Source organism: Trichomonas vaginalis, chromosome III (assembly GCF_026262505.1).
Source record: "Trichomonas vaginalis G3 chromosome III, whole genome shotgun sequence".
Taxonomy (NCBI): domain Eukaryota; phylum Parabasalia; order Trichomonadida; family Trichomonadidae; genus Trichomonas; species Trichomonas vaginalis.
In genome coordinates, this window is record NC_067205.1 from 23,731,160 (window position 1) to 23,754,439 (window position 23,280).

Consider the following 23,280-nt stretch of genomic DNA (forward strand, 5'->3'; position numbering starts at 1 on the left):
TCAAAACTAAGGATAATGTTTTGAATATATAAACAATAATACTTTGTCTGGAGAATTAAATTTGTGCTATCCAATTGTCAATTCTTTGAATTTTTTATAAAATGCACGATATTCCGACATTAGCCTCTTTAAATATAAACTACATGCATCACAATATTAGTATGAAAAAAAAAAAAAAAAAAAAAAAAAAAAAAAAAAGGTAGTGGGGCTTCCAGGCACTTCGTGCCTTCTAGCCCTGAAGATGTTTAATATTAATGAAGTTTTTTATTCGGAAAATTGTTAGTCTTCTGGGTCGAAAACATTATATATAATGTGTCGCTTTTCACAAATTATATATGTTTTCATGTTTTGTCAAGACTTCTTCGTAAATGTTTTGTCAAGACTTCTTCGTAAATGTTTTGTCAAGACTTCTTCGTAAATGTTTTGTCAAGACTTCTTCGTAAATGTTTTGTCAAGACTTCTTCGTAAATGTTTTGTCAAGACTTCTTCGTAAATGTTTTGTCAAGACTTCTTCGTAAATGTTTTGTCAAGACTTCTTCGTAAATGTTTTGTCATGACTTCTTCGTAAATGTTTTGTCAAGACTTCTTCGTAAATGTTTTGTCAAGACTTCTTCGTAAATGTTTTGTCAAGACTTCTTCGTAAATGTTTTGTCAAGACTTCTTCGTAAATGTTTTGTCAAGACTTCTTCGTAAATGTTTTGTCAAGACTTCTTCGTAAATGTTTTGTCAAGACTTCTTCGTAAATGTTTTGTCATGACTTCTTCGTAAATGTTTTGTCAAGACTTCTTCGTAAATGTTTTGTCAAGACTTCTTCGTAAATGTTTTGTCAAGACTTCTTCGTAAATGTTTTGTCAAGACTTCTTCGTAAATGTTTTGTCAAGACTTCTTCGTAAATGTTTTGTCAAGACTTCTTCGTAAATGTTTTGTCATGACTTCTTCGTAAATGTTTTGTCAAGACTTCTTCGTAAATGTTTTGTCAAGACTTCTTCGTAAATGTTTTGTCAAGACTTCTTCGTAAATGTTTTGTCAAGACTTCTTCGTAAATGTTTTGTCAAGACTTCTTCGTAAATGTTTTGTCAAGACTTCTTCGTAAATGTTTTGTCAAGACTTCTTCGTAAATGTTTTGTCAAGACTTCTTCGTAAATGTTTTGTCAAGACTTCTTCGTAAATGTTTTGTCAAGACTTCTTCGTAAATGTTTTGTCAAGACTTCTTCGTAAATGTTTTGTCAAGACTTCTTCGTAAATGTTTTGTCAAGACTTCTTCGTAAATGTTTTGTCAAGACTTCTTCGTAAAATCAGACAAAAATAATGTTTAGGTGAAGAGGTGAGATTTCACCTGTTTTTTCACCTCATTTCTCACCTCTTGAATTTTCATGAAATTTACACCAAAAATATATTTTAGGTGAAGAGGTGAGATTTCACCTGTTTTTTCACCTAATTTTTCACCCTCTTGAATTTTACACCAAAAATAATGTTTAGGTGAAGAGGTGAGATTTCACCTGTTTTTTCACCTAATTTTTCACCCTCTTGAATTTTCATGAAATTTACACCAAAAATATACTACTAGGGTCATTTACGAAGAAATCTCAACAAAGTCTTTACGATGAAATCTTGACAAAACATAGACAAGAAAGTTCATGAGAAATTAGATGAAGAAATCTCAACAAAGTCTTTACGAAGAAATTCATGAAAATTCAAGAGGTGAGAAATGAGGTGAAAAAAGAGGTGAAATCTCACCTCTTCACCTAAAATATATTTTTGGTGTAAAATTCATGAAAATTCAAGAGGGTAGAAATGAGGGTAGAAAAGAGGTTAGATCTACCCTTCTACCCTAAAATATATTTTTGGGTCATTTACACTCATTTACGAAGAAATCTTGACAAAGTCTTTACGAAGAAGTCACAATAAACATCTGTCAAAAGCCGCTTTTTAACTTCACTTAAAATGCCACGTAAGCTACGTAAGAATATACGTAAGAGGAAGAGAGCATTGAAACATCCAATAGTAAAACTAACACCACAACAACAGTTGCAACAACAAATGCTGAATGACCCCACTATGTTGCAACAAATGTCAAGCAATCCTATGCTTTTAAACCGAGTTGTTGGTGCACAGAGTGGAGGTTTAAGAGCGGCACTTTTAGCGAAAATGGCAGGCTATGGTGGAGCTGCAGACGGAACAGCATATAACCCTCAAAGTCAAATGAATTTGAGTTCACTCAAAAATCAAATAACAGATGTCAAAAAGTCAAACATAGACATACAGAAGCAAATAAGTGAAAACGAAAAGAAACTAGAATATGACAGACACACAAAGAAACTCAATGAGTTAAACGTAGAGAAAAAGAAGAAAGAAGAACAACTGAAAGAACTAAGTACAGAGGAATATGCGAAAAAAGTGTCAGAAAAAGCAGCAGAAGTAGCAAAAATGGAACAAGATGTTGTAAATTTGAAAAACCATACTACTCAATATAAAGTACTGAAAGATGAAGAATAAAACAAAAAGCCCTGAAGACATATATGGATAGCGATGAGTATAAAAAAGAAGTTGAAGCAAATGTAAAGGCAGAAAAACTTTTACAGTTGCAAAACCAAACCGTACAGTATGAAAACTTAGCACAAGAAAGTAAAAATAACGACGCAGCCATGCAAAAGGCAATGAAAAGCGCAGAATATATAAAAGCTAACAATGACTGGTTAGATGCCCAAGCCAACGCTAAAGCAGCCCAGCTTATAGGGTCAATAAGGACAAAAATACAAGCGGATGAAGACAGTTCAAATGAAGCTTTAACAAATGCTGACTTTAAGAACGCTTTCGAAGCTCTTCATAGTAAGGTGAAACAAGTGAACGACTTCTCATCTGGAAAGAAACTGAAGTCTGAAGGTTTCGACAACGAGTTAAGAGAAGTAGCACAAAATATGACGAAAATAACAGATGCAGCAACGAGACAGGCAGTTCAAAGTGCCTATGACGCCGTTAGAGCAACTGTTGTGGAAAGTCAAGAAAAAGAGTTACAACAGACCAAAACAGACCTAGTAAATGCTTTCTTAAAACGAAAAGTCAGGTAGGACATTATGCTGCAGATGGAACATATGTGCCAGCTGGTGGAACTTATATACCAGCTGGTGGAACTTATATACTAGCTAGTGGAACTTATATACCACCAAACCCTCCAAGAGAAGCACCTGCACCAGGACTACCTAAACATTTACATCGTCACATGGACACAGACACAGGCATGCACCAAAACCAACACAACAACCAACACAACAACCAACAGTTCAAAACACTGCACAACAACCAACAGTTCAAAACTGCAGCCACAACCAACAGTTCAAAAACACTGCACCACAACCAACAGTTCAAAACACTGCACAGCAACAACCACAAACAGAGCAAGGACATAAAGAAGTAGAGAACAAGGAAACCAAGAATTCTTAAAAATGCTTAAAGAAGAGTGTGGTTTCCCAGATAGTATTGACTTTAGTGACAGATATAAAGAAGCTATTGGAAAGTTCAAGGATGGAAATACTGACCCGAACCTATTTAGCTTTATGGCTCAGCACCAAAACGGATATAATCTCAAACCTGGAAAATACAAGCTCGCTAAGGGATATGATTTAATAGCATATCATCCAATGACATGGATGAATTTACTCCGAGATATTTGATGTCAGAGCTAAATGACAATTCAACTTTCGTCATGAAACGCGTAAAAAATAGAGACGGAACGAAAGAACAAAAGCTTATGAATGCGGATGACGTAGATAGGGAAATTGTTGAAAACGGTCTCGGAATATATGAAATGCCAGCAGATGAGGTACAAGAAAACTCCACAGGAAGAAGTTCAGATACAACCAGACATGGAAGAAATAGTTCAGCAACACAACAGCTAGAAGAGCCTGAAGGAAACGAACAAGTCCTTCCTTTGGAAACTAACTTCACAGAACTAGATGAAGATTTGGAACAGCCGAAAAATCTTGACCCTCAACAAGAGTATGCGGAGAATATGGAATATTTCCAAGAGTCTAAAAAAAATTCGGCTGACATAGTAGAAGAATATCGAAAATGTTTGCCGACATACAAAAGACTCCAACACCAGATGAAAATATTCAGCATAGAATGGAAGTACTGAAAGAAAATGTACACAAATACAACAACCCTTTTTACTTACGAGCATTTAACGTTCAATCTTCGGATGAACTCGGTGAAAATAAAAGGTTAAATTTCAAGAAAACATATAGAAATGAAACATTGTTTAAAGTTCATTCAGAACCTAACCAAGATGGAAACAAACCTACTTTTGTTTCTGCAGACGATGGAACTACAATGAGATGGGGTCATAAAGCTAACCCGGATAGGTGGTTCATAAACTTACAACCACAATTCCAAGAAGTTGTAGACGCAATGGAAGTCAATGGTGAACCAGATATAGCTGGTATTTTCAGCGCGGCTTTAATGCCATTGAAAGATATGAAAGATGCAGATATTTTGAACCAGTATGAAATGAACATGGCTGATGGAAATATAACACCTGACGTTCTAGAACATTTATCTCAAAGAACTACACAGAACCATAGAGATGGTATATTTGGTGAAGAGTTTAGAAAGAAAGTTAGGGAGGGAGAAGGAAGAGAACCTATTGTACATGACCTTGCAAACGAAAGTTTACAAAATGTCATAAAACTTACTTTGCAGACAATGAACTGAGAAGGGATGAATATTTAAGAAAACTCAAATGGACAGTACCAAATGAAATGTTAGTATTGAAAAACATGTTCCTTGACAAAAATAAAACCAACTACAGAAATAAATGACGAAAGACTGAAAGATTGGGTAAAAGCTTTCCCATTCACAAAAGATATAGTTGGTAACATGGAAAGAAAACCAGAATGGCTACAAAAAACATATATTTGGAAACGAGCATATTCCATATGGACAGGCACTGTTTGAAGAGCTTGAACCGGAAACTCAGGAAAGAGTCATGCAAACAATACGCGAAGACTCAAATACAAACTATGACAAACTCTTTCTAGGAATAGGTTACCTGAGATGGGCGACCAGAGCCAAAGGCAAAAAGGACATGGGAAATTTGCAACATACTAGATGAACATAATGCAAAGATGCAACAACTTGAAGCAGAGGGCAAGTTACCAAAGCGACACCAAAGAAGAAGAGTAGAACAAAGTGAAAGTAGTGAAGAAGTAACTTCATCTAGTGAAAGTAGTGGCAATGAAGGAAAAAGAAGAGTTAAAAACTCAGTCAGGAAGAAAGTAAAGCTTGGTCCACGTGGGTTCTATTATGACATATAAATCCAACTATTCTATATTTTTACTCATATGAAATGTACGCCGCTCAGAATATAACGCCAACAGTTTTGGATGCTATGAATGGAAATGTTTCCGAATGGTATAACGAATGCGACAATGCCATTAGAAGGTCAGAAATAGTTCCTGGAACTTACGAATATACAACTGCTGTTTCTTATGGAAACGTAGGTGAGTTTGGAGAAGGTTCTTCAACAACAGTAGATATTGCTTGCGACAGGTTTCATATAATTTCTATTGACAACTCTTTCTTATACGTGGAACAAGACATTGAAATAAAACCTTCTGCCAAGTTGTCTGACAAGAAAGGTTGCAATGGAATTTTCTATGTCGGATACCAATATGCTCCAGAAGTTTTCATGGGATATAAGATATATTCTAACTCTGACTTAGTTCAAACAGTAACATGGGCAAACTATGAATGGTTCGCTTTGAGAAACTCAGTACAACCACAAGCGAGAGAACAAACAGACCAGTATGCAACTATTGAGAAAATAAGAAGACTTGACCCTAACGTTCCAGGAGTTTATGTTAACCTTTCTGGACAAAATGCAGCAGCAGTAACCAAAGTAAAATTGAAACTTAGAGTTCCTTTGTCATCTTTCCTCATCTTCAGGTTTTTAAGATACTTGCCAAACTGGGCAGGAAAAATTTCTATCGAACTTACTCCAAGCAAAAATAACTTAGTCATTGCACCAACACAAGACCCATTCACTCTTACAGAAGTAGTGGGAACAAATAAAATGTCATTCGCCGACTTTTGCAAAAACAAAGTTGACTTAGACTTTGGTTTCTCAAACCTCAACACTGAAGTAAACTATTATTTCAATGCTGCTGGAGATGCTTGGGACCCAGTTAAGTTCACATGCGAAAAATTTGAATGCAAGAGAATAGAAAGCAGACTTGCAGTCTATATGTTGGACCCAGATATTTCAAATGCTTTAGCTGCCAAATATATTGCAGTTCCACTTATGTTCCCTATACACCAAATATCTGTCAAAGACTTTGCAGGTGAAGTTGGAAACCAAAGTGCTGACCCAGGTGCAAGAACAGATATTGCCTTAACAACTGCAATGAAACATGCAGATACTATGTTTGTACTGTTCAGACGAACTATAAATGACTATTCTTGTTTCTACAACCCCGGTATTAAATATCATATAAACATAGATGGCAAATACTATCCAAGAGAAGAATATTCTACAGTTGAGGATATGAGGTCATACAACTTGACATTAGATGCTATGAACTTTAACAACAACTTCACAACAACCATTAACCCTGAAATGCAAAGTTCTATTATGCCATATGTGAAAGTATGGACTCATACAGGAGGTCAAAAAACTCAATATACAAATGGAGACCGTTCAAACTTTTGGCTTGGCATTCCATTTGCTGACTCAGAAGACTTTATGGGTGGTATTTCAACTGTTGGTACAGTTCAAATACAATATACTGGTGACAGAGACGGTCCAGATGAACTGAGAGCAAAGAAGTTTACAAAACCAATAGCACTTTTCACGGAAGATGCTCTTTTGAAAATTCGTTCGATGAAACCTGCTGGGGCTCCTCAGATTGGTATAACGACAGCTTCCATCGAGCAGATTTTGGCAGCAGGTCAGTAAGTTGTTCTTGAACTGACTTCTCTCCGTCAAATATTGACAGTACGCCAGTCTTAACATAGTATTGTATTAAAAACTTTCCTTTAGAAATATCTGTAAGTTTTGTTGTTATATTTTTGTCTGCTTCAAGAACTTTCACCATCTCGGTTATACCAACTTTCTTTGCTTTATGAAAATATTTTGGTTCAGCAAAGACTGCTATTCTATAACATTTTCCATTGTTTGTGTAAAGAACTATTCTGTCAATGTATTTGTATTGTTTGTGTGTGTAAACTTTGTTTTGCTTCAATTCGAAGAGATACTCAAATACGTCCATCTTTTTATTCTAAGTAAAATGTCATTTCCGAAAAATAGAAGCGTAAGTGTTTCAAAAGGTTTAATGGCGATGGCAGATGTGAAGTTAAATTCACCAACTCAAACAAACAGTCAAAGTGTTGTTGTCAATGTCAAAGAAAGAGATGTTGAAGTGGGGAAACCATACGAAGACGAAGATGGTATAACAATTGTTCCTGTAAAAGAACAACCAACATATCCTGAAGTTAGCAGAGACTTAAGTTCTGTTGCAGATATTCGAAACGACTACCAACAACTGAAAGACAAACTTCAAACTCAGGAGAAGATTTGTCAAGCTTTGGGTATAATGTTAAACTTGGTCGAGCACAACCCTGTAAAAGTGAACTCATATGTCATCGCACCTCATGAAGTTTTGAAAGAACTATTGAAACTTTTGACAGAGGCAGACGATATAAACATCAAAGAAATAGAACCCGACATTGCTTGCTGTGGTGTTTCATATAATGTCATTGACAAGATATACGTTATGAAAGGAGGTGAGACGTTGAACTTAAAATATAGTTTCCCAGACGTTATAAAAATATTTGACGACCACAACATTTCATTAAAATTTATTTGCTAAGTAAATGGCAGAAGACATAGTGGTTTATACTATTACGACTAAAAACCCTGAGTCATATAATTCTATAACAACAAACTTACAAAGTCCTCAAGGACGATATTGTAAACTAACCTTAAACACAATGACGACTAAAGCCTGTTTTGCTCTTTTGACACCAGAAGACTTTGTTGTTGTGAATGGTAAAAAATACTTCTTTGAAGATACTTACTCAGATATACCACCAACAGGTTTTGTTGACTTATTTAATACTTTAAGGACGGATGTAACATGTGCTGCAACTAGAGCAGGTTTCATTATGTTTGGATGTCCGACTGAGTTTAGTATAAACGATATGAGCTATAATACAAAACTTATATCTGGTTTTTACTACCAACAGTTTCCTATAACAGGAAAAGGTGTCATACAAGGTCTATCTGTTCCATTGACTTTAAGCACACCTATTTTATATATTGTTTCAAACTTAGGTTCAAAGTGTTATTCGAATGTCGACAGAAACTACTATGACCAAAAGATACTCATGCGTATAAACAACACTTTCTCTGCTGGTTTGCCTATTGTTCATTCGAATGCAGAGTTTTCAGCTTTAGTGAACTCAAACACTTTAGCAAACATAAACTTAACCTTAGTTGACGCAAACTTTGTTCCTGTAAAACTTTTATGTCCTATGTATTTGTCAATGACGGCAGAAAGTTTCGAATTGGAAGATGCAACTGGTGAAAGTATTGTACTACAAGAACAACTTCAACAACAAATGCAACAAATGGAACAAATGCAACAACAAAGTCAAGAATAAAAAAAATATTTTTTTTATTTTTATAAAAATGTACAGAATAGATGTTTCAGATTTTTATGACTTCCAAGCCTTCAGAAATATGTGTCCATTTAGAGACTATAACAAAGCAGTCGAGAATTTGAAACGTTTAGTCATTTATGTTGACTCTGCCCCAGAATGTTATGTCATGAAAGAATGGGATGTAGTCTTTAACAAACCAAGAGCAACAATAGTTTCAGAACAAGAATGTAGACAGAAACTTAAGAAAATAAAAGTTGTACAAGTTGGCATGAAGATGTTAGATGCTTGGGATATCTTATTGTCAAAGTTAGAAGATTTTTCAGTTCGTGGTATAAAGTTCTATACACCATCTCCAAACTTCTATTCTATCTTCACTGGATATAAATATGAACAAGTAGAATGGAAAGAAAATGTTATAGAAGCTTGGTTAGACCATGTCAAAGAAATTATATGCAATGGAAACGAAAGAGTCTATGAGTATATCTTATGTTGGTTTGCAAACATCTTACAACATCCAAGTGCTAAAAATGAAACTGCTCTCATTGTAATTGGAAAACAAGGAACAGGTAAGAACACTTTCTTTACAGATATTTTGTGCAAACTGTTAGAGGGCTATTCGAACCCGAATATGACAAACTTAGAAAACATCTGCGGTAAATTTAACTCCTCAATAGAGAATATGAAACTTATAGTATGTAACGAACTTCAAAGTATAGATACAACAAAGGTTTTAAACTCAGATGCTTTGAAGAGTCTTATAACAGACAAAGTTGGAGTTGTTGAAAGAAAATATAAAGACCAAAGAGTTTGTGAAAATGTTGCAAATTTCATTATGGTTTCAAACAACGCCGTTCCGATGAAGTTAGAAAGTTCTGACAGAAGATATGTAGTTGTCAGAACGTCAGATTCTCATATGCAAGATACAGAATATTTTGACGCTTTGTCAGAAACTTTGACATCTGACTTTTACAACCACTTGTTCTCATATTTTATGACATTAGATATTTCTAAGTTCAATCCAAGACAAATTCCACATACCGAAGAGAGACAAACATTGTTAGAAGCAAACAAGAGTGTATATGAACTGTTTATAGAAGAAAGCGACTTTGAGTGTTTAGATGAAAGGTCATTGTACGATGAATATAAACAATATTGCCAAGAGTATGGTTATATGACAGCGTCTAAACGAACATTCTTGGCAAATGTCAAAAATCTTTTAGATGTTCAGAACGGCGTATATACAAAGAAAAATTTTTCTGAGTAAATTTTAAAAAAATATTTTTTTATCCGATAGAAAAGATGGCAAAATTCATCTCAGTAAACAAGTACATGACAGAAGTCAAAGAAGAACTAGACCCATTCGCATATTTGAATGTTTACTTCTACCATTTTGAAAAGTCTACATTTGACAAAGTTTGGAACATCGAACCAGTTAAGTTTGCTATTGTGACTAAAAATGGTGCGAAATTTGAAGACTTAGACATAGAAGGTTTGTTAACAGTCAAAGAAAATTTTGACAGAAGGTTCTCAAACCTTAAAGAAGGCAAAGCATACAAACTTGTTATACCTTATGAACCAAAGAAGACAGACGACTATGAATATTATGAGTCTAAAGTTGTAGAAGTTCAAGGTAAATTGGGTAAAAAGATTTTAGAGTCTAAGCCAGTGTTTGCTCCTAAAGAGGAAGAGAACATTGACATTGACCCAGAAATGTTCTAAAAATAAAATTTTATTTTTACATGTCAAATTTCTTTTTCTCTGGAACTGGCTCTGGTTCTTTCTTCTCTTCTTCTACTTTCTTTTCTTCTACTTTCTTTCTTTCTTTCTCTCTTCTTCTTCTTCTCTGGTGGAGTTATGTCAAATTTGGCGCAACCATATTTATGTAAAAGTTCTTTGTCCTTTAATAGCTCATCTATTCTGTTTTCTATTTCATCTTCAAGAACAGCGCATGTGTCTTCTTTGCATTCTAAGAACTTTTGTTGGACTTCATCTCTCCAAGAGGCGTCATCTCTGTCAACAAGTCTGTCATTGACAAATTTTAAGACTGCTCTGCTTAATGTTTTATGGTTCTTGTCATATTCCCAGAAACAGAACTTTAGAACAAATTCACCTTTCTTGTTTACACTATGTAAGATTTTATGGTCGACAGATGTTTTGCTGTCGAAAAGCTTGTCTCGAATATAGATAGCGAAATCGCTAGACATTTCCTAAAAGATAAAATTTTTAATTTTTCTAAAAATATGTTAGAAAAAAAGTTTGCTGACATTGACAAGAAATTTGAGAATGTTTTAAACAAGAACAAGAGGAAGTTGGAAAATGCTCAGATAAAACCCATACATGACAAGTTCCTATTTGCTCAGAATGGTATAACAGGTCTAATTGCACCACCTGGGTCGGGTAAGACTTTCACTTATCTTAAAATGGCTGCACAACAACAAGAACTAGATGAGAAGAACCCATTCTATGAGTTAGTTGTTATTTGTAGTACTTCTGGTCAATTTGACCAAACCGTCAATTCGTTCAAAGATATTATAAAAAAGTCTAAGTTAGTATGTATAAAAGACTCTGAGTTGTTAGATTGGATAAAGAAGTACCAAAGAAGAGTTTTGAAGTACAATGCTATAAATGAGTATGTCAATTCTAAGTTTAAAGACCCAAATGAGGAAATGCAGAGAATATTAGAGAAGAAACACTTCAGAAACAAACAGAAAGAGATAGAATACATTTCGAAGAAATTGCAATCTTACGATTGGAAGACTTACCCTCACAGATGTCTTCTTATCTTAGATGATTTCGCCTCTCATCCTTTGTTAAAGAACAGAGAACAAGATATGTGTCGAATTCTTAAGAAGCTCAGACACTTTAACATCTCAGTTGTCATTTGTGTACAGACAGCAAAGAGTTTAAGTAAGGATGTTAAAAGAATACTTACTGACATTGTACTTTTCCCCGGATTGTCCGAAGACGATTTCATGGAACTTATGAAAGAGTCCATGGCAGGTAAGTTTGACAGACATGAACTATGGGAGAAGTACAAAGTCATACAAGACCCTCATACTTCTTTCAGAATTCATATCTACGCAAACAAAGTTCAAATTGTAAAAAGTCAAGCGTAAAAAATAAAGAGTTCATTTACTCTACTTGTTTGAAGTTGTCAAAATACTCTGTTATTTTTCACGATTTTCATACGGAATCTCTTCTCTCAGTTTTTTCGAGGGTAGCAAGCATATGAGGAAATTCATGAAATTTGGTCATTTTTCAGCAAAAATAATGTTTCGGTGAAGAGGTGAGATTTCACCTGTTTTTTCACCTCTTTTTTCACCTCTTGAATTTTGTATAAAAGATATGATTTCAGGGATTTTTTTTACGAAGTGTCAAAGTTCTCTTCGTCACTCATAACAGTTATATAATGAAATTTGGTCATTTTACTCAGAATTCAGCAAAAATATAATTGAGGTGAAGAGGTGAGAGATTTCACCCATTTTCTCACCTCTTTTCTCACCTGTTTTTTCACAAGCATTTTACATGAATTGTACGATGTATATTTGAAATTCCTGAACAATTTCGTAGCTTCTATTTCTTCTGTCAGTATGTCAAAAGTTTTAACAATACGAAGGTTTCTTTATATTTCTTCTTGACGTCAGATAGAAGGAAATCTTCTGCTGTTGGATAGTTTTTTGTTCAGAAATTCTAACATGTCCATTTTTATCTTCTGCTGGTTTTTCTGCTTCTTTCTTTAAATCTGCATAGTCGTTTCGCATACGTTCTATCTCTTTGACGGAGTAGTTATATTTCCTAATTGCTGCTTTACATTTAGAACATTGCGGGTTCATTTTTTGCGTTATATTCTGAAACCTTACCTGCTAAAACAACTAAGGCGTCAATTGCTCTCTTCATCTCAAACATAGCGGGTCTTAATTTGTTCGTTCCATACTTTGCCTCTTCTATCTTTATCTCTTATCTGCCATACACATTCAGCAACTAACGAAACAAAAGTTGTCGTAGGTCTTAAACTCCCCAGATTTATATATGTCAGAGATGTTCTTATATACCATATCGCAATCTTTGTCCATAAACTTTATGGTTGCAATGAAATCCTAGAAACTCATAGTTTACCTTTCGTATGAACTTCTTTATTTCTACTGAGTCAGTTGCTTTGACTTCTATTTCATCGAATTCAGGAATAGTGAGCTTTTGCTGCTGAATTTCAGGCAATTTGGGTAAATGGTCAATAATGTCCTGCATTTCATAAAGATACTGTTCATTTTTTTCATCTTTCGCACAACAGTCTAAATTACATGTTAAAAGTTCTTGCTTTATCTTCTGGATTTCTGTTTCGAAAGTAATGAAGAAGGAATGAAGCTTTTCATCTCTACTAACATTGAAGTTGGGTTCATGACTAACGAGTTTGGTGCTGTTGTTGCTAACATGTTCTTACAATAAAAATAAAAATATTTTTTAAAAAAACTAACTTTATTTTTTATTTCGGGAAAATTCATGAAAATTCAACGGGTGAGAAAAGAGGTGAGAAAACAGGTGAGATCTTCACCTCTTCACCTAAATATATTTTTGCCGAATTCTGTATAAAATTCATGAAAATTCAACGGGTGAAAAAGGTGAAAAAACAGGTGAGAAAAACGGGTGAGATCTCACCTCTTCACCTAAAATATATTTTTGCTGAAAAAATGACCAAATTTCATGAAAATTCAACGGGTGAGAAAAGAGGTGAGAAAACAGGTGAGATCTCACCTCTTCACCTAAAATATATTTTTGCTGAAAAAATGGTTCATTTACTCACAATATTTTTGTACAAAACGACCCCAAACTTTAACTTCTTTTCTGCAGCTTCTAATGCTATCTTAGCGAGTTCATATTCTCTAAATTCTCTCTTTAAATCTTCTTGTTCCCATTGGTCTAGTTCGTATGGAGAATCTCTATAACCAGAACATATCTCACGTTCATGTTCTATTTGTTTAAGCACATTTTTTCTAACTTCTTGTTCGAACAAAGGTTTTGCATTCTCTACTGTATCTTCAAGTTCTTCTTCATCTAATTTCTCATGAACTTTCTTGTCTATGGAGTCCAGAATTTTTCCAACTGCTATACAATATTTTGGAGAAGCCCACATTGCTATATAGTTTACGAGTCTTGGGTCTACATACATTCCTCTAACCTGTTTTGATTTCATCAGGAATTCCTGCATGAATTTTGTATAAAAAGCAACCCGCTGTTTCCGCGGGTTGGTATATTCTTCACAAAATGCCTTAAAATACTCTTCCCAGGACTTATTTTCCAACAACCTTCTAAAGTCTTTCCTAAACTGCTGACACATCTTTGTTGCATTTATATAACCATCCTTGTCTCTACGTAAGACTTCAATACCGTTGTAAGTGCCTTTTGTGAATGTTTCGCCATTAGATTTGTTCGTGAACGTTTTTGCTTCGACTGACATTTCTGTTTCTTACAATAAAAAATAAAAATATTTTTTTTAAAAAAACTAACTTTTTTTCTGTCTTAAGGAAATTCAAGAGGGTGAAAAAACAGGTGAGAAAACGGGTGAGATCTCACCTCTTCACCTAAAATATATTTTTACTGAATTTAGCAACAACTTTTCTCAATTGGAGCTGTGGCATACTCTTTGCGTAAGCGGTTCAGACCTTCTTCGAACTCTTGGTCTCTCTTCGATTTGGATTGAGGTGGAAATTGGTAGTAATTTGGTGGAGGGACTTGCTGGAACTGAGGTGCAGGGGCTGGTGCTTTAGGTTCCTCTGGTTTGGGAATGGGCTCGGTTGGTGGGACGTCGGACATTCGTTTGTGGCTTAACCGTCGGACCACAACGATAAAAATCTCTGCTACTAGCAGTACTGCTACTGACAGTAGCAGTACTTTTACTGACAGTAGCAGTACTTTTTCTGACAGTAGCAGTACTTTTACTGACAGTAGCAGTACTTTTACTGACAGTAGCAGTACTTTATCGTCGAAAACCCTCTCAAATTTTCCTTTTTACTGCTCGTAGCAGTACTTTTACTGACAGTAGCAGTACTTTTACTGACAGTAGCAGTACTTTTACTGACAGTAGCAGAGATTTTTATCGTCCAACTTTACAAATGTAAACTTATATCGTTCTATTTTCTTCACTAGGGTCTAACACCAAAGTAACCTTACAAATGTAAACTTATATCGTTCTATTTTCTTCACTAGGGTCTAACACCAAAATAACCTTACAAATGTAAACTTATATCGTTCTATTTTCTTCACTAGGGTCTAACACCAAAGTAACCTATGTACATGAAATTTCACTGCATAAAAGGAAAAAACCTGCGCGAATCGGGATTTGAACCGAGGTCTTCGACGCCTTTAACGAGGTAGCCCATACCACTGAGCTATGAGCCGCTTACATATTCACAAAAATAAATTGTTTTCATGAGTTTTCTACGATGTTAGAAAAAAATGTTATTTTCTAATATCTTCACATTCAATACTTTTTCAGCACTTTTCCGTAGTTGTATATGAAAGACAATTCGAGATAAAAGTCATAGTACAATGGTATAATATGCTGCACACCGTTTGTTGTGAACCAAACTTGAAAGTCAGAGAAACTGTTACTAGGTGGTTCGTAGAATTTAGAAGCAAAGTCATAAAAGTCCTTACCAATACATAGAAAACTATTGTTGCTTGAACTGAAACTTGCATGACACATAACATTTTGAGGGTCAAACACGTTTTTATAAACTGTCAAATCTGCTGGTGGAAGTATAAATTTAAATGGACCATCTGGTGGTAATGGTTCGTTCTGGTTTAGTAACCGAAGAAATTGTGCCCAAGAACGTTTGTCTACTTCCCAAAATAAAAACTGTGTATCTCTTGGAGGGTTAATTTCAATCTTTTGAAATGAAACGGTGGAGTTCATCTTGTCATATTCTAGTTTCAGATAGTATGTTCCATTTAGTAAAGAGTCGTATTTTTCTTGAAATTCCCAATAATATTTGTTTATTTGAGTTTGAAAGTCATTTAGAGTTTTCTCAAGACTTTCGTCTGAACGAATTGTAAAGATTCTCATTTCGTCAAATTTGTCTATTAGACCATCATCACCTTTATACTGCCCATGAAAATATACTGCGAACATAAATGCGTTAGTTCTTTTTGAAAACAAAACTCTTCTAAATCCTATTGCCTTTGCATCTGAAGGACTTTGAAGCCAACGAATTGGATAGTCAAACCTGTATGAACGGGATGAAATTTCTTCATCTGAAATATTTCTACCGGCATTTGTAAAGATATAGTCTAACGTTTTGTATCTGCTACTTTGTTCTTTGTTTTTCAACCTGAAGCATTTAATATATGTAAAATATATTGTTTTAAAATGGTATGCCATATAGCTTCTTGAATTTGTTAAGAATATTTGAAACGCATTTTCCATCTGTATCTCTAGTGTTTACATAAGCATAGCCTGCCTTAGTAAAATATATTGTAATTTCCTATAGTTTACGCCGGTATAAAAGTAGAAAGAGTCTTGTTCTTCGCTATAGTAGTAAAACTCAAACGTATGCTCGCCATAGTCTGTAATTTCAATTGTTTCATCTTCTAGTTCGTCGACAAATTCGAATACAATATCTCCAAATTTGCTTTTGTTCTTATTGTTTTCAGAACAAGTGACCCAACGTAAGTTTTCAAGTCTATTGTCGTTTCTTATACGGTTTATGTGGTCTACAAAAGGTAAATTGTTAGGGTTCGGTATAAAATGAGTTGCAATGACAACATGTTTAAAATAGTTTTTTCCACTCATCTTCATAATAGCATATCCGTCATTTCGCTCCCATTCGCTTAAAACTCTTTTTGTCTTTTTGTTTCTGACTTCAAATGACTCACAACAGTGAATTTCATATTTCTCATCTAACAAACAAGTTTCCCAACGGTCTTCTCCAACAAACTCAGCGTACATTTCAAATAAAATAAAAAAATATTTTTTTAAAAATATATTGTTTTAAAATGGTATGCCATTTCATATTTCTCATCTAACAAACAAGTTTCCCAACGGTCTTCTCCAACAAACTCAGCGTACATTTCAAATAAAAATAAAAAAATGTTTTTTTACTTTACTTTACATAGCCACCTGCTACTAGAAGTCTTTGACGCCAACCCATACCAGCTAATGAAGGTTGACTTGGTTTAGTTCCAATACTAAACTTTGGTTTTGGTTTATCTTCAGTTTTTGGTTTCTCTTCTTCTATCGGTTTTTCGTCACTTTTCGGTTCCTCTGACTTTACCTCACCTGCAGGAACAGTTGTGTTGTCAACATCTTCATAAATATCATATGCCATTTGTTTTTGTTTTCCTTTCAACTTTTTGTGTTTGTTGTAAATTTAGAATATTTCGACTCTAAGTCAATGAGATGTTCTATAATGAACTGTTGGTCAGTGAAGTAAACTTTTCCATCTGTTGTCTCGAAAGCTCCTTCAGACTTCAATATTTTATTTGTGAGAGTCTGTTTCTTTTTTGAGATACTAGCCGTTCCATTTCTATGAAAAGTGACTTTATAGTTAGGGTTTGTATTTCCAGACCTGGCACTTTCTATTATTGAATTTTCTTCATCTGTAAGTTCTTTGACAGGTTTGACAATGGTTCTGAACTTTTTTGTTTGTGGTGTCAAATCTAACCGTTTCAACTTCTTCGGTCATTTCATCTCAGTAAAAAATTTTAGTTTGGTTTGTTTTCAACTGGTTGTTGTTGTTTTTTAAGTCGGTCTAAAACTTCCTGAGGTATAGGAAGAACTTGACAAACACGTTGTGTAACTGCTGGAAGTCGACAAATCCATCTTGAACCCATTTGTCTCAATGCTGTATTGTTCATTTCATCTCAGTAAAAAAATTTACATTCCCCAAGTTTGAGGCGGTTGCGGTTGGTTGTTGTTTACCCACTGGTGTGCATGGTTATATCCTCTGTTAAAGAATCTTTCACCTTGGTCCATGTAGTGTCCTGCTTGGTTATAGTAGTCATTTGCTTTGTTTATAGTAGTTTCCTGCTTGTCTTCCTACATTGTCCATCCATCCTTGAACTTTCCTCTTTTCAGGATTTGGAATAAGATTTGCTGCATCTCTGCTACATCCAACCTTTCTGTACAGTTTGTATAATAGGTTGTGCTTTCTCTTTAAGTATACCTAATGTACTCAAAATCTTCCTTCCAATTCCAAATGCACCTCTGGCTATTGTTCCCACTGCGGGCAAAAATCTGGATGCAACTCCTGCTAATGCGCCAAATAAACCCATTTCTTATGGGGTAAAAATGACGAATCCAAACAAGGACCCGTATGTTCTAAAGCAACAAAGAAAGCACTCATGGTAAAAATCTTTAGTTCAACACCAAATGCTTGGTTTATGGATATCTTGGAAAACATTCCGAGAGTTAGAACAGATGGACCTCCATACTGGCTAATATTTGTCGGTCAAAACACAAGATACTGTGAAGCCATACCATTACAGTCAAAAATATTTTAGATGTGAAAACTGCTTTGACAATATTCGTTGACAAATACCATCCAACAAAACTGACATCTGACTGTGAACGTTCTTTCAAATCAGACGATATTAAAAACTATCTGCGTTCAAAAAATGTAACCAATATTTCATTGTCGACCAAAACCATTCTGCTCTTGGTGTCATTGACAGTTGTATAAAAATCTTAAGAGACTTAAACCAACCACAAGGTGGTGAGGTAGATGAAATGTCATATGACGACAAGTATAGACATTTCTCCATGGCAAAGATGAGACAAGTTTTAAATATTTACAATAGCCGTAAACAAAAAGGTTTGGGAAACCACTCCCCCGAAGAAATGAAAAACAACCCTGACTTAGAGAAAGACTATATATTTAATAGTTTAGTCAAAAGAGACAAACAAGAAAGAATGCCAGGCTTCAAACTTCAGAAAGGTGACAAAGTAAAAATAGAAATACCTAAACGCGACCCATATGAAAATACTATTGACTATGACAACAATGGGAACTCGACAGGTACTCGCATTCGTGTTCGTAAAAATAGAAGAAAGTATACAAGAGAATATTATGAAGTTTTAGGCAAACATGGCAAAATGTACAGACTGCAAGCAGAAGATAAAACTACTATTGTCAGACCTCGTTTCAACTGTCAAAGTTCAAGGTGGTATACTTTCAAAGACAGTTCCTAACAAATATAAGACAACTCCTGACGAATATGCTAAAGAAGTTGAAAATGACGACTAAGCAATTCTATACCATGCGTAAACTGTCATGTAAGGTGGCATGTAGTCTTTACTTTGTCCGTTGTTTGTGTATACCCTGAAACGCGATGTGTATGGTTTCCTTCTCCCTGTGTGCTACCCCAGAAACAATTTATAGCAAACTGAACGTTGTCTTTAACATCATATCCTTTACCTTTTTTTCATTGCTGACCAATCCCAAAATCTATGCTTATGCCAACCTGCTTGAGATGTACTTAAATCTATGTAGTGACTGTGTGCAGGTAAGTTTTCACCTGAAATCGTTTTACTTCCACCTGTTTCCTTTGAAGAGTTTGCACAATACAAAAACCTGTCGACTATTTGAGTCCAAGTTCCGAGACCAAGTACTACTTCTGGTCTGGTAGAGTTCATTGACGTGTAAATAGAACCTATAGGATATAGTGTTTGAAGTATTTCTGTCTTTAACGTTGAAGCTTGTTTTGTCAGCTTTGTTGTCATATAAATCTTGAGCAGTGAATTTAACATTGTTTCATCCTTCATGCATAGACATTTCTACATCTAATGTATTTCATCGTCGTTATGTCATCCTCCGATGTTAAACCTTGTGGAAAGTTAGGAGGTTTCCAATTTAATACATCCCCACCAGTTTCTTCAACCGTTTCCCAATATTTTCTATACCAACAGTTGCGAAGAAATCGTGTGTATGTCCAACGTCACTTTTCTTGTTTAAGGTTTCTTGTAAGTTTGTAATATTTGCAATGGTATGTGTATGAGTCTTTTAGAATATTCTTTGTCAGCTCTTGTCACTTCACTTGACATTTTATTGTCAACATATGTTTTATCCGCCTTGTCATCTAACTTTTCTTGAAGTTCATCTACGTCATAGATGTTATGTGTATGGTGTTTTTGTGGGTATGCTCTATCTGTCCATGCGAAAATATAGTCTTTTGTTGCATCTACATACTCTTTGTCAGCTTTCTTTTCAAGGCTAACGTTTAAGTCTGTTATTTCAGATATAGTATGTGTATGTCCAACGTCACTTTTCCTGTTTAAGGTTTCTTGTAAGTTTGTAATATTGCAATGGTATGTGTATGAGTCTTTTTAGAATATTCGTTTTCAGCTCTTGTCACTTCACTTGACATTTTATTGTCAACATATGTTTTGTCCGCTAGTTCAGGATGAGTATGTTCTTGTTGCATATGTTGCATCTGCTCTGTCATGTTCTTCTTGAACTTTTTCAATGACATACTCTTTGTCAGCTTTGTTGTCAACATCTGCTTTCAAAAGAAGTTCATCTATAGGTTTCTCGTTTAAAGTTCTTTTTGTTGGATTTATACAAACAGTATGGTTCTTACTGTCTTGAAACAGAAACTCGTCTGTCAATGGGTTTATCGTCAGTTTTAAGTTTCCTTCTTCAATGACTCAGATATTTAGAATAGTTTGAAAAGTTTGTTGTGTTCTTATTTAGAGCTTGCAAAATGAGTTGTCGGTTGTGTTGTATTTCTCATAGACGCTGTTCTTTCGACATTTTATTCTAGATAAAATATGCTTTCAATAGAAAAAGAAAATTCTAGAGTTGCTACAACTAAACCATTAGATGAACTTTTACTAATGTCGGTCAAAAGTTTGAGACAGAGACCGTAAAGCATGAAGGCTATCGTTTTGACTACCCATTAAGATGGTTAAGAGACCCATCTGTCACAAAAGCTATTGGCTTTCGTAGAATGAAGTTCATTTCAGAAGCCATACATGGTTTCCCATTTACGGTCGGTTTTGAAGTTCGATACTATAACAAAGAAAAACGTACGTATGAGAAATTTGAACAGGGAAAACTTTTACAAGTGAATTTGCTTGTAAACTTAGAAACAACTCTTCAAGCTTTTCAAGAAAAAATAAACGACATCTATATCGAATATGCAAACCAGTATAACATTGACGAGGGAGAGTACCATCTCGATATTATATATGACAGGAAAAATGCAACTGTTAAAATCAATAAAATAGAAGACCTTGGAGAAAACGTTTATATTTCTACAAAATATAACAACTTGGCATGGCATAGATTTTTGAGGATGTTAAATCAGCCTGCATGGTATCCAGTACACCCGGACTATTATGAAGTCGAAAACCCTAATGGAACATATGAAAATGTTTTCGACTCAGATGCTATTATAGTTCATGCTTCATTTTCTGGTGCACAAAACTCTTTTTTATGCTTGGCAAATGACTTTTACGAAAAACCTACAAAGCTATATGAACCACCGAGTGGAAGTATTTCGGATTTTCAAGTATGGTTTACTACAGATGGAAGAAAGAGAATAGTTCCATTATACCATGCGTTTTACTTAGAACTTAGTTTCATATACAACTACTATCGAACGGTAAAAATATAATTTTTTTAATACGGTTGAGGTGTTGGATTTGGTTGCCAACTAGACTGTGGTGCAGGTTCAGGCTGTTGTATAACAGGACTTGTTCTTCTGGTTCAGGGTCTTTAGGTATAATACCAACGAACTGACCTACTCTTTTACCAATATTTTTGACTCCGTTCCAAATTCCTCTTCCTACGGTTTTTATTCCATTCCATATACCTCTTCCAACATTCGAAAGAAGTTTCCTATTCTTCCAAAGAAACCCATTTTACTATATGTAAAAATCTAATGTCCGCCTAGTCTCTTACGTTTCCTGTTGAGTTCCATTGCATTCTTTAACTGGAGCTCATACATTCTATTTCTCCTCTGGTAGAAAAATACTCTGGGTCAACTCCTGTGTTCGCGTCATCTGCATAGAGTTGTTTATATCCCACTTCAGGGTTTGTATAAAACTCTTTCCATCTCATATTTGCATACCATGGTGGCAAACCTAACGCAGCGTCATTTGACATGGCAGTTTGCATTTGTACATCTGTTGGCACTTGACCATAGTTTGCCATTGCAGTTTGTATTCTAACTTCATTTGGAATATTCTCTGGGTTTGGTTGTCCAGGTTGCTGTGCATTCGCTAAGTTCTGTGCGTCCATTTAATATTAGATAAAAATATCTCTTACGAGTACATATACTGGACATTTGCAGGCATTGGTTCATCTTCATATTCTCTATATCTTTCTGCCACGTCAAATAAGTAAATGACACAATGGAAAAAACCTAAAACAAGTAGTCCTATTTCAAACCACATTTACTTACTAATAAAATTTCTTTGTTATGACACTTTCTCCAGTTTATAGGACCTCTCTCATATTCTATCTTTCATATATAAACTCATAGTCATGTATGTCCTCTAACCATCTCATAACGGTTTCCAAACCACTTTTATCGGATGTAAAGTAAAAGCATGGATGGTTATGTAAAACGTCTAAAGTTTCTAAAGAGTCTCTCAAAGTCCAGTCTACTTGGTATTGAAAATCCCATGTGTTATAGAACGGCGGGTCCACTATAAAGAAAACATTTTCCTTGTCTTTATATTTTTCATACAACTCTGTCCAACGACATCTCACAAACTCTATACCCTCAGTATATTTTTCTATGTTCTCTTTGAAAACCTTTGTATAGTTAAGATATAAAACTTTTGACATAAGTGTTTCAATGTCATGAACTCTTATAGCACCACTATATAATAGTCTAGAAGATATACTATCCCAGTCAATATACTCTGCTTTTTTCAAAACCTCTCTGACAGTATTTTTCTTATCTAATGGTATACGTTCCATCTTACCTATAGGTATCTTTTCTTTTAACTCTTTCAATATTTTGTTTGTGTCTGGTATATGTTTGAGACGGTTCATATAGTTGTCGAAGTCATTGCATATAATCTTTGAGTCAGGAAATACAGTATGGCACAAATGAGATATATAGAAACTTCCACCGAACAAATCTACAAATGTTAGACCATTCGGTAGTTTCTTAAGTTCTCTCAATAGAATATCTTTACATCTACTCTTATTTCCAAAGAAGGGTAACGGTGGTTTTGTAAAATTCATTTTATATATATAATAAAAATGTTTTTACCTGAAAAGTGACAGAAAAGTGACAAAACATGAAAACATATATATTTTGTGAAAAGCTCCTGGAAGACCCGTATATAAGAACTTCATTTATACTAAACATCTTCAGGGGCTAGAGGGGCGCAGCCCTGGAAGCCCCACTACCTTTTTTTTTTTTTTTTTTTTTTTTTTTTTTTTTTTTTTTTTTTTTTTTTTTTGTATGTAATGGCATTAAAGCGAATTTCCTAATTTCTTCTCAATTTAATTCCTAGAAAAACTTAGGAATTAATGATTGGAAATAGGTCAAAAAATTCCTAATATAAAATTCATACTTATAATAAAATCAAAATTCGAAAATATCTATTTTTCAAAACACGCATCCAGAAGCAAAAAAAAATAGGAAAAAATCATGTTCTTATAAAACTCG

The 23,280-nt window shown here is 34.6% G+C and overlaps 7 protein-coding genes and 9 pseudogenes across 16 annotated transcripts, besides 1 other annotated feature; 9 read left to right on the forward strand and 7 right to left on the reverse strand.

Moving 5' to 3' along the window:
- The first annotated feature begins 168 nt into the window (after positions 1–168).
- Positions 169–23,049: a mobile genetic element.
- On the forward strand, positions 2,044–3,041 carry TVAGG3_0752520 (annotated as a pseudogene). The gene has a single exon. A coding segment is annotated over exon 1 (998 nt).
- Positions 3,704–4,665, forward strand: TVAGG3_0752530 (annotated as a pseudogene). Its single transcript has one exon. A coding segment is annotated over exon 1 (962 nt).
- On the forward strand, positions 4,935–5,312 carry TVAGG3_0752540 (annotated as a pseudogene). The gene has a single exon. A coding segment is annotated over exon 1 (378 nt).
- TVAGG3_0752550 (protein of unknown function, DUF4106 family) lies at positions 5,687–6,662 on the forward strand (the record flags this gene model as incomplete). Its single annotated transcript, XM_051245303.1, has 1 exon — positions 5,687–6,662. A coding segment is annotated over one exon (976 nt), but the record flags the coding sequence as incomplete, so codon positions are not given.
- Positions 7,870–8,658, forward strand: TVAGG3_0752560 (uncharacterized protein; the record flags this gene model as incomplete). The annotated part of the gene is made up of 1 exon (XM_051245304.1): positions 7,870–8,658. The coding sequence occupies one exon, from the start codon at positions 7,870–7,872 to the stop codon at positions 8,656–8,658; it is 789 nt and encodes a 262-aa protein (XP_051091891.1).
- TVAGG3_0752570 (uncharacterized protein) lies at positions 8,687–9,922 on the forward strand (the record flags this gene model as incomplete). Its single annotated transcript, XM_051245305.1, has 1 exon — positions 8,687–9,922. One exon carries the CDS (start codon positions 8,687–8,689, stop codon positions 9,920–9,922), a length of 1,236 nt encoding a protein of 411 aa, XP_051091892.1.
- Positions 9,958–10,377, forward strand: TVAGG3_0752580 (protein of unknown function, DUF4108 family; the record flags this gene model as incomplete). The annotated part of the gene is made up of 1 exon (XM_051245306.1): positions 9,958–10,377. One exon carries the CDS (start codon positions 9,958–9,960, stop codon positions 10,375–10,377), a length of 420 nt encoding a protein of 139 aa, XP_051091893.1.
- TVAGG3_0752590 lies at positions 10,394–10,862 on the reverse strand (annotated as a pseudogene). Its single transcript has one exon. A coding segment is annotated over exon 1 (469 nt).
- Positions 10,899–11,491, forward strand: TVAGG3_0752600 (protein of unknown function, DUF4106 family; the record flags this gene model as incomplete). Its single annotated transcript, XM_051245307.1, has 1 exon — positions 10,899–11,491. A coding segment is annotated over one exon (593 nt), but the record flags the coding sequence as incomplete, so codon positions are not given.
- Positions 12,169–12,731, reverse strand: TVAGG3_0752610 (annotated as a pseudogene). Its single transcript has one exon. A coding segment is annotated over exon 1 (563 nt).
- Positions 13,497–14,110, reverse strand: TVAGG3_0752620 (uncharacterized protein; the record flags this gene model as incomplete). The annotated part of the gene is made up of 1 exon (XM_051245308.1): positions 13,497–14,110. A coding segment is annotated over one exon (614 nt), but the record flags the coding sequence as incomplete, so codon positions are not given.
- TVAGG3_0752630 lies at positions 14,231–14,466 on the reverse strand (annotated as a pseudogene). The gene has a single exon. A coding segment is annotated over exon 1 (236 nt).
- TVAGG3_0752640 lies at positions 15,134–15,992 on the reverse strand (annotated as a pseudogene). The gene has a single exon. A coding segment is annotated over exon 1 (859 nt).
- TVAGG3_0752650 lies at positions 16,017–16,600 on the reverse strand (annotated as a pseudogene). The gene has a single exon. A coding segment is annotated over exon 1 (584 nt).
- Positions 16,755–16,979, reverse strand: TVAGG3_0752660 (phage tail repeat-like family; the record flags this gene model as incomplete). Its single annotated transcript, XM_051245309.1, has 1 exon — positions 16,755–16,979. The coding sequence occupies one exon, from the start codon at positions 16,977–16,979 to the stop codon at positions 16,755–16,757; it is 225 nt and encodes a 74-aa protein (XP_051091896.1).
- Positions 17,942–18,722, forward strand: TVAGG3_0752670 (annotated as a pseudogene). Its single transcript has one exon. A coding segment is annotated over exon 1 (781 nt).
- Positions 23,050–23,280: the final 231 nt, after the last annotated feature.